An 11,600-nucleotide genomic window follows, 5' to 3' on the forward strand; every position below is an offset into this window, starting at 1 on the left:
TATTGGTTATCCTCTTGATATGTTACATGTATCTCACCCAACACCTGTACGTGGCTAATGTAGATTCCTAATATTATTTTGTGTTGATTAGCTTTTGTAGGCCACTTTGTCTTAGTCTAGATTCCAAATATTATATAATTGTTTGTCACATATCGATGTAAGATGAATATTTTTTTCTTCTTGGCCGAATACATCAGCTCACAACGTGCTTAAACAGGTTTTTAAAGAAATTGGGTTGTCTTCTTGCATGCACAATAAAACTCTTTACTTATTGTTGTCTCCCACTAATCCATTGGTTTTAATTTTCTTTTTATTATTAGAGTAAATACCCTTTTTCGTCCCTGGAAATATTTGTGAAGCACAATTTAGTCCCTCGGTTTAAAAAAGTCACATTTCAGTGTTTCATTTTTGAAAAAAAGGGCCACATTCGTCCTTCCGTTAGTTGGCATCTAACGACCCAACTAACGGTGCACATGTGGACCATTACTTTGCTGAGTCACTGTTAAGTATGCCAGCATGGAAGTAAAACGACGCCGTTTTGAAGGTGCCTTATGTCTTGTTGGAGTTTTGAACAGCTGAAGGCCCTATTTAGTCCCTGACAAATTTATCGAGGCCCTATTTGGTCCTTAACACTAAAAAATCACCATTGCAGCAAACCTTTCAAACCACCATTGCAGCAAACCAAGGCTTATGCTATTGGCCAAGACTTATGCTATTCGATCAGATTTCCCATTGTCAACAACCACCTGAAACCAAAAATAGGATTACAACAATCTTTTACAATATATAACGAGCTTTCTACAGTACATATGAAGTGCCAATATGGATACAACCTTACCCAATGAAGCAGTAACCAACCCCTTTGAACGTCTAGGAGGTTATATCAAATGGAACAAGGATCAAATGGAACAAGGTCAGAAAAAAATGAAACAGATATAGCAACTTGAGATTGTGACCATAATAGACCAATGCTCTGGAGGTTATATCATCCAGGTCAGCCAGCATGAAGCATTTGATGAAAAAGTACAATTATCACTCACATCATCTGACACCCTGGAAGTTTTCTCGCGGAAGATGGAATGCAAAACTGCAGCACTTGTCTGTGTCCTTCCCATCACCAGAATGCCAGAGCAGTCTCTGTCCAGTCTATGTACCTTAATATATACAATCTTGTTCAAGTATCAATCTAATATCTAGTTCATACTTCATATATCCAAGCAACCATCAATAATATTGGCACAAAACTAAAACACGAGGCAAACAATCCCACAAATTTCATGGATGTTCAAGCTTTGTAATGATGATAACAGATGCAACGATCTATGAAAAAATAATAAATAAATAACTTTTACCATTCTTTTTTACAAAATACCACTTTCCAAAATCATGGCAACTGTCTTGAGTAACAATAAAAGTGTTGTCTAATGAAAAAGGAGAACACATGAAAAAAGAAAAGAAAAAAAAAAGAACTCATTCTTCCCTTTTCATTTAATGCATTGTTTGCAATTGCAAGGAACTCCTTTAGAAGTGATACCTCTAAAAGGTCGTAAGAGTGAAACCTTTGTAATTAAACCCTGATGCATGAAACAATATATTGCTTCATAGAGGAAAAAAGTTTCATTGTGGGTTCTTATATTATTGTCATTATTACACAGCCAATGCAAAACTTGAGCAAGTTGAGTACACGATATGATGAGCTCCCCGTCCTCTTTGGACACAAACAGCTAGTGGTGGATTGTGATGTTCAAATCATTAACGAAAAAGTACAATAATTTGAGTCAATGTGATTTTCCTGCGATAAAATGCAATTCTCCTTCACCAAATACTCTATTCGACTTTAGTTTCATTTTATCATCATCATTTTTTATTGAATCAGAGCATAAGCCTTGGCCAATGGGAAATCTGATCGAATAGCATAAGCCTTGCCAATAGCATAAGCCTTGGTTTGCTGCAATGGTGGTTTGAAAGGTTTGCTGCAATGGTGACTTTTTAGTGTTAAGGACCAAATAGGACTTTCAGCTGTTCAAAACTCCAACAAGACATAAGGCACCTTCAAAACGGCGTCGTTTTACTTCCAAGCTGGCATACTTAACGGTGACTCAGCAAAGTAACGGTCCACGTGTGCACCGTTAGTTGGGCCGTTAGATGCCAACTAACGGAAGGACGAACGTGGCCCTTTTTTTCAAAGATGAAACACTGAAATGTGACTTTTTTAAACCGAGGGACTAAATTGTGCTTCGCAAATATTTCCAGGGACGAAAAAGGGTATTTACTCTTATTATTATTATTATTCAATATCACTTGCAGACCATTTTGAAGTATACATGTTTTAGATAGAGATTAAATGAAATATGGTACTGTTGTCATCTTTGTTAGCATGTTAGGTGTATTGTTTGAGTTGAATAAAATAATATTAAAAATGCAAAAAGCAAGTTAAAAAAGAATTATCAAACTCATGTTATCATTATTATGCAAAAAGCATCGTACACTTTAGAAAAATATCTTCCTTGTTCTACCTGTTCTTTTCAATAGAATTTAGAGTAAATATCATTTTTGGTCCTCAACAAATTTCATGTTGCCCGCTTTAGTCCCTAGCAAATAAAAAAGCCCATCGTAGTCCCTAAGAAATTCAAAATGGATCCATTTTAGTCCTTTTAGGGACTAAAATGGGTCTTTTTTGAATTTGTGAGGGATCACGATTTTAATTAAATGGGTCCATTTTGAATTTTTTAGGGACCACAATTGGCCTTTTTACTTGCTAGGGACTAAAACGGGTCTCATAAAATTTGCTGAGGACTAAAAAGGGTATTTACTCTAGAATTTATTAGCCTACTTTTTACTTTATGATAAATCCATTGATTGAATATGCTCAAGTTAATGAAACTTTATGCAATAAACATGATGCTAATGGTGTTGTGAGCTGTAATTAATTCTATTGGAAAGTGTTATCCAATTTTAAGGATGGATTTTTTTATCCAATTTTTGAAACTATTAGAATTTATCCCACCTTGTTCTACCTCGTATATATCTTACCTCTTTTTCCCCACTGTGTTTGTCATTTTTTATTTTATTTTTTGCTTTTTGGTTGGATTTGATGATATTCTTATAAAATTTTCTTTTTTATTTTAGCATATATATATATACATATATATATATATATATATTGATCCTGTGAATTTGTGCTGCAAGAAGTTAGTTTCATCAGATCTACACAGAAAATCTACGGTTTTTAGTTATCTTCTAAGGAGAACAATATCAAGGTTGTTCTTTCACCTTCAACTTTGTTGTTTGATGGTTTACTTTTTAATAGGTTGGCATGGAGGTTTATAATTCTCCTCTTACCAGAATTAATGCTTTTAAGGTTTGTTCATATTTTATCTAAAAAAAAAAGATGAGGGATATTCTCACTATCAAAATTTTACACTACCAACTTACTACCTATCTAATCACTATTAGATTAACATTTTCTCTCTCTTCAAAAGCTTTTTAACATTCTCTCTCTTTGATCCAATGGTGATGTGATGGGTAGTAAGTTAGTAGTAAGAAATTTTGGTAGTTAGAATATCCTCACCCAAAAAAAAAAGTAGTAATTTCTTGACATTGAAAAGTTATGTGATATTTTAGCATATCTTATTTAATTTTTTTTTTATACAGGTATGATTTGCTGATAAGCCTTTTAAAAGGATAGGATGCATACAACAATTATTGGAAGATAGATTTAAAAAATATGTCGTCATATTTTGTTTAGTTGAACAATGGAGTTAATATTTTGTATAGATGACTTGTGACAATCACAAACTTATAATTTTAGCTTTATTTGGGAATTATTTCTCTTAAATGATTTAAGTGGAAAACTTGATTAACTCCTTCTGTTGGTAAAGGAAACTCCTTCAGCTTCTATGGAATGAAAAAAAAAAATATGAATTTTGAGAAATTGTATAGAAAACATGATTTACTTATATGAAGTAGAAAAAAAAATTGTATTTGTAAAATTGTATACTCCACTTTATTTTAGTATCTTCCTTAATTTGGTTTTTGGTTCTTTCATCAAATGTAATTTTTATTATTTTCTTTTTATATGATTGGAGAATTTGTAATAATTTTTTTAAAAAACTCCTTATAATTAGCCACGGTTCAGTTTGTGGCAAAATAAAACTTCTGATTATAGTGATCCAAATCGTTTAGCCACAAATATAACGTGGCTAATGTAACACAAACCGTGGCTAATTCAATGTTACCACACTCATTCCGACCGTGCTTAAATGCAAACAACACCGTGGTTAAAATAATGCAACGCCTGTTTTAGCCACGGTTTTTCAAACAATGGACAACTCATTTAGCCACGATTTTTATCATATTCTGCCACAGCTTTTGCCGTGGCTAAAGAGCATTTTTGTTGTAGTGCAAGTATATAATTTAACTTATAATGGACAAGTAGTTTAGGCCCGACTCAAATATTTTACATAGATTTGGTTTATATAGATCAAAATCTAGTTTGACTAAACACATTTACACTACACTTTACTTATTGTTTCTTTCCATTCTATTAATAAATAATTTAATTAAATTTTTTAGTACAAGTAGGTAAGGCTATGTATTGTCTATCATTAAAATCCAATAAATTTTTATGTGAGAGAGCATGTTAAAAAAATATAGTATAAAATTAGTAATATATCTTTCGTTTGATTGAAATGAATATTATGGACTAACAACTTTAAATCATCGTATCTGCGATTGAATACCTACAGGATGGCATCATGTATTCCGTGTAAGAATTCTTGTGTAGTGTGATGAATGAAGTTAGTTGAAGATAAAGGAGATAAAAAAAAAAATATTCTTATTACCAAATATTTCTATTACTAATCTACTATCAATCTAATATAACTATGTATTACCTATAATACATCCAAAGCTGTTTTTTTTTATCTTTTTTTTTCAGAAATTTTTCAGAGATTATCTACTAAAAAGTGGGATTCAATTTCTAAAAAGTGGAATACTGAAAAATGATAGTAGATTAATAATAGGAATATTTGATAGTAAAAATATCATACCTTATGAAAAGAAATTCCACATAAGACAAAGTGAGTGGTGAAAGGGACGGTATAAGAACTTATCTTATTGTGTTTAATTGCCCTTTCGGACTATCCCATTTTTGTCGGGCTAATGTTGTAGTTTTATTGTAATTTTTTTTTATAGCCTTTTTTTTTATAGCCATTTTATTGTATATTAAAATTGTTATTGAATTATTATTTTTTGAAACCATTCTTATTGATTTTTAGAATATAGATTGTACGCACACAAAGTATTTGATTCTTATTACAAAAAAAAAAAAAAAAAAGTATTTGATTCTGTGTCTTGAATCCGATTGACGTTGTATAGTATCGTCTGAAATTGGGTAAGAACTCGAAATGATAAGAAAACGAATGAAAAGTTCCACATAACTTTTTTCTAAAGCTTTTTTTTTTTTGGTGGTACTCGTTTTAAAAAAGAATTATCAACTCGATAGACTTGAGTTTCAACAAAATAATTTGTTGTGTGATAAATAAATTAATTTTGTATTAAATAAATGACCAGCAATATTAAATGCACGATATTTAAATGAATAAATAAATATTAAATTAATAATACATAATTTTACATAAACTTAATTATTAAAATATATGAACATTACCCCAAATAAAGATTACAATAGGATGATAAGTAGCACCATGTTGGTTTGAAAAAAAAAAAAACAAATCAGCAGGAGTAAGAATATTGAAGACCCCGCAAGGGGTTTATCACATAGAATAAAGTCAAGATGTGAAAGTTAAGAGATTACAGCTTGGCTTGCTCAACTTTCGAGTACTTTGTTATGGTAAAGAATAAAAGTAGTTTAAAATTATTTCTTTTTCTTTTTCTTTTTCTTTCTGATATTAGGTTGTTTAGGATTGTAATGTAAATTTAAATGAACTTATGCATTAAAATCCAATTAAGTGTAGTTTCATCTTTAAAGATTTGATTAAGTTATTTATTATTTTAATATATAATATTTTATTTTATTTTTTGCTAAAGAAGCTTATATAAGACAATATTTGCATCAAATAGCTGATAAAATAAAGTCTTGTATTAAGTTATTGTATTACTTTCAGTACGGTGTGCCAAACGAACCATTAATAGATTACAACTTGACTTTCTTAACTTCTAAGTACTTTGTTACGTACGCAAGAGAATAGAAGTAGATGAAATTATTTGAAGTAACTTATTCGAGTATTGAAAATGAAAAAAAAAATTAATATTAGAAGAGCAGCTCTTCTTGAATCAAAATTGTCAGATAATTAATATACCACTGGATATATTAAAATACTGAAATTATTTGAAGGAATTTTATATAATCGGTAGTTATAAAGTCACTCGTGAACCACAACTCAAAAACTTAATCTTTCGTAAGACCACAGTTAATTATGAATGATACTATTATTTCTTAATCTTCTAATGCTTTAATATATTTTTTAAAAGATTGCTTCAAACTAGACACTAAGGACATATTGGCAGTATTAGGCATTAAATGATAAATTTTTTTTGGAAGAAGTAAATATAAGAACAGGAAAGGGAAATAAATGTAAAATTATCAATCCCGCTGTGGTCGAGTCTAATATAGCATAATATAGTTTTGTGTTTTTATAAAATAATAAGAATTGAATATATAACCAAATCAAACTGATCACATCATCACACCACTAGCCAATATTAAGTTTTATTTATTTATTTCTTATTTATTTTTTTTACATGGGTCTACATGATTGGCAAAAGAAAAGTAAAGAGTGCTGTTTTGGTAGAAGACAGTTTTTGCCAATATTTTGCGGTGATGTTGACATGTAATTTATAGGAAGCTAGAAGAATCTAGTTGATAGAATTACATTAAAAATAAAACCGGTCCAAGACATAATACTAAAAAGAAAAAAAAATGAAAAAAAAATTGGATAGAAAGAAAGTAACACACGACAACTGTAGGAAGGTGACGACGGTAAGTGAATTTCAGTTATGATACTTGCCAGTTATGATACTTACAGTCACCGTCGGCAATCGATTACAGAGGCGATTTTGGCTTCGTCGAGTGGCACCAAGTGTCCATGTGCGATTAACAGGGACTTGTAGATCTGGACGATCGTCTTCTCATCATACTCCTTAGGTGGAGCCCTCCCGAACACACCCATGGCGGTGTCTCCGCCGCCACCGAAGCCGGAGGCCGAGGCACTCATCGTCATGACCTGCGAGTTCGCCAAACCCAGCATCATCCTCACGTACGCGTCCCTCACCCACACCAGCAACTTCTTCGGCGAAGGGATTTTGTGGATTCGGATCTTGGGTGACAGCTTAATCCTCCACCTCCAGAACCGACCCTTTCGGGTCCCCGTGCTTCCTAGCTTCACCCGATTCATCCTTCTCCGACCCGACCCATTTATCCTTTGGTATCCCCTTCTCCTCCAGTACTCCTTCAAACCCTTGCACACGCTGGCTGTGATTCCCTCCATCTCTTCTTTCATGTTCTCTTTCGCTGAATGTAAGAAAATGGGGTTTGGGTTTCGAGGTGGGTGAGAGAGTGAAGATGAGAGATAATATAATTAAGTTCGGTAAATGCAGACAAATAACTTAAGGGCCTGGACTTGTATTGTATATTTGTATGTAGTTTTTTTAATATGCTTCTCTAATTAAAAACAACGTTATATATTAATATTATCATGATGAATATATGTATAGAAGAGTGAGGTGGAAGGTGGTATATTAAATGTGACAGGTACGTTGGCAAGGACGTCGCTGTGCCTAATAAATAATGTAGATGTCGCACGTGTCAAGGTTCTCACACGTTTATGCTACTTTCGCCCTTCCATTAAAAGTCTTTTTACTTTTTGGGTCATTAGGAATCCACAATAATCTTTGTTAAGACTCAGCTAGCGATCTGTCCTTTTCAGTTTTCGATTGCGAACTTGCTTATATATAAGTAGAGACGTGCATGCATCGAATTAAACCGGAATTTTTGAAAAATTGAATTGAATTGGTTTAAATGATTCGGTTCGAGAGTGATTCGGTTCAGTTGAAAACGGTTCGGTTCAGTTCGGAACCGATTCGGGTCGACCCTCTTTTGAAAAAAAAAAAATTTAAAATTTAAAAAATAAAGTTATAAAAATCAAATTTGGTTCGGTTTGAAAATGGTTCGGTTCTTAAATTGATTCTTAAAATCGGTTCGGTTCATGAACTGGTTCTTTAAAAACCTGTTCGATTCATGAACTGATTTTTAAAAATCGGTTTTTTTAAGGGGCGGCTCGGTTCGGTTCAGTTTTTTGGTTATTTTACACATCTTTATCTATAAGAGTGTAGAATATTATATTGTTTATAATGCACTGTAGGATTATTAAAATTGAATTTAAATTTGTAAAAAAACATTCATGCAATTACAAATGAATTCTACTACTCACACTTTTTTTTTTTTTTTTTGGAAAATAAATCCCGTTTTTCATTAATTCTTAACAATTACAATTACTTTGCGATTTCAAAAGATTTTAATGGATTTTTTTTTGGATAAAAACTCTTTTGGTATTCAATTAGAATTTTAAATGATTGAAATAATGTCATGTGTTATTCGATTAAGATTTTAAAAGATTATTTTAGAGTCTATCCAAATTCGTTGATATTCAATCAGGATTTTAAACAAAGGAAAAACAGTTTTGTGGTATTAAAAAATCTGATTATTTTAATGGATTTTCTACTGGTGTAAATTTTGTGAGACTTTTTAGTGAGAAATATAAATAGGATGTCTCTCAAACAATCTCACTCTAACCCTAAGGATTTCTTAAAATTTCTCTATTGCAGTGTCTTCTTCTTCCTTTGGCTGGTTGACCCATTCGAAATCGGAGTTTCGTCAAAGCTCAAAAATAGCATATTTTTGAGCGATTTTTATCACAAAACAACCCAGAAACAACAAATCAACAACATTATAATATTGTCCATCTCAAAAATAGCACATTTTTAAGCGATTTTTTAGAGCTTTTGGAAGTTTAAAAAATAATTTTTCAAGCTATGGGTTGTGATTTTTCTTAACACAAAAAGGTGTGATATTTATATTAAAAACAACATAAAATAATAAGAAAACAATAGGGGAACTAAAACTCTCAAACTAATTTTCGGTTTACATCAATGAAACAATATCGATTTAAAGAAAGATTGAAACTTTCATAATATGAATCCTATATTTCATAAAAATACATTCATGAACGAAATTCCTTCGCTATAGGAAATGATTTCAAATAATTTTTGTGTCAATAGATATTTAAAAACTTGTTTTTCAAAAGCCCTAAAGCAATTCAAGGTTTCAACGTATCGATTGAAAATAATTTGAGAAATTTTCTAAACTTTTATATAATAAAACCCAAAAATTCAAATTCAATTAGAATACTCAATAAAAACATGCTTATAATATATGGTTAGAAAACTCTCATCACGTAGAACAAAACCCCCAAGGTTTTCAAGATCATTTATAAAAAATTCCAAACAAAATTATATCAAGAACTTTAGGTTCTATATGAAAATTTAAAATTATTTTAATAAAAAAAATAAATTGAGTCTTATAATCATATATGCATAGCTCTAATACCAAATGACAAAGATAATTTTTAACCACTTGGTCAAATCCAAGAGCAGGAATGAGAAAATGCTAATGCGTGGAGGACTAGTATAGCTTTAGATATGTTAAGAGCTATTGCTTAGTAATTTTGAATGTTTGCTAAAAATTATGTTATGTTTTACTGATTGAGAAAATTATATTAGATTTTATTTTTTTATTAATATCATTGCATTTCTTTGTTATTTTTTTTATTAACTCTTTTAATTTTGAATGTTTGTTAAAAATTCATATGAGTTTTTAAAATCTTATAAATCCATATTGTCCTTTCAAATCTTATAAATTATATTAAAATCCAATCTTATGAAATCTTGATTGTAGAAAAAGTCTTTTAAAAAGGTATTTAAAGTTCCTCCAATTCTAAATGATTTTTTAAAATCTATGAGATTTTTTATCTCAAAAAAGTGTTTTAAAATCCTAATCAAATGTACCCCTAAGTCTTTTCAAATCAATTTTTCATTTACTTTTAAAATTATATACTTATACGTATGACATTTATCTTGTTCTTTCATAAAGACAGAGATGTCTAGTCCAAGACTAATATATTTATCTTGAATCTAGATGCTCTCCCGGGTAAATGCCTTTGACTATAGAAGATCATTGTATACTAGGAGTAATAATGCTAGTCAAAGGAGTGTTATGTGTACAGTAACAACATAATAGTAGAGAGAAAATGTACTGATACATGTAGATTTTACCTCTTATTTATAGAGTTTACCTGTTGGGAGTGAAATTCTGGATCCTTAAGCGCTCTTATAGGGGCCCATGTCCAGGTTCATAGCTGTCACATTAGGATTAGCATCCTTGATTGGAGCTTTCCTGTATTTGTCTTAATTTTTTTTCCTCTTTCCATAACCTTTTCTCAAGCTTTCTAGAATATGGGTCTCTCATGTAGGTCCATAACAGCTCTTTTTAATAAATAAAAAAATAACTAAAAGATTACACAAATGACAAAGTTTCCATCAACTATGGGATGATTATACTTACCACTAAAAAAATTTACCACCCGTATAACCAACTTAATTACTATTAGATTATAATTGAATCTAGTGGCTCACAATCAATCATTATAAACCTAATTCTCTCTCACATTCTCTCATCGTATGATAACTCTCTCTGCGTCAAGATTGTTAAAATTGAGATTTTAAGTAAAATCAGAAGGGGATTAAAAAATTGTAAAAATGTAAAAGCATTTGAAATATTGGTAAAATTATTTTGATAAAAAAAAATCGTAAAAACATAAAATCATAGTGATAAATCGAGATTTTAACAAGTATGCTCCACCCTCTCTCGCGACCTCACCCGAAGCTCTTGCGCGCATTGCTCTCAATTCCCTGATTTCTTCCCTTTTTTTTATAGGGTTTTCAACGCTCTCTTGCTGAATCCATTATTTTTTCATTTCGTTTTTACGATACCTCACCAATATATGAATTTACTAAAGCGTAGAAAGAAAATGAAGCAAAGAACACAGGTATTCATCGAGAATTGTTTTGCACAAAAACTATATTTAAGGAAAACACAAATACATTTATTAAGTTAAAACAAACTTATTTATTATAGTTTTATTATTTCTAGAGACTCTTTGGTTCATTGTAATATTAAAATATGAATGAACAGTGGAATCATACTGAAAACAATTGTTGAAGCAATGATCGATCATCACAATTGTTGAATCAATGAAGTTAAAATCGGCGGGTTTTGACCAAAAAAATGCAAATTTTAAAAAAATTCACCTTAGTTCGTTGACTAAATGTTTTACCGGACTAATGCAGAAAGACACGTTTCAGGTAGTTACGCGTTTAGTCGCGCAACTGACACAAGCGCGTTTCTGATAAATCTGAACACGTCTGTACCAGGTACGTGTCTGAACACGTCTGTACCAGGTGTGTGTTTCTGACAAGTCTGATGAGCACAATACCAAGATGTGTCATATTCAGGCACGCAT

At 31.1% G+C, this 11,600-nt stretch overlaps 1 protein-coding gene across 1 annotated transcript; it reads right to left on the bottom strand.

The window, feature by feature from the left end:
• Window positions 1–6,509: 6,509 nt before the first annotated feature.
• Window positions 6,510–7,685, bottom strand: LOC133285251 (uncharacterized). Its single transcript, XM_061482461.1, has one exon. It carries the CDS (start codon window positions 7,521–7,523, stop codon window positions 7,050–7,052), a length of 474 nt encoding a protein of 157 aa, XP_061338445.1. The 5' UTR covers window positions 7,524–7,685; the 3' UTR covers window positions 6,510–7,049.
• Window positions 7,686–11,600: the final 3,915 nt, after the last annotated feature.

The sequence above is a fragment of the Gastrolobium bilobum genome, unplaced genomic scaffold, assembly GCF_033153095.1.
Source record: "Gastrolobium bilobum isolate Gb01-03AN ecotype WA unplaced genomic scaffold, APGP_CSIRO_Gbil_v1 utg12170, whole genome shotgun sequence".
In the NCBI taxonomy this organism is placed as follows: Eukaryota; Viridiplantae; Streptophyta; class Magnoliopsida; order Fabales; family Fabaceae; genus Gastrolobium; species Gastrolobium bilobum.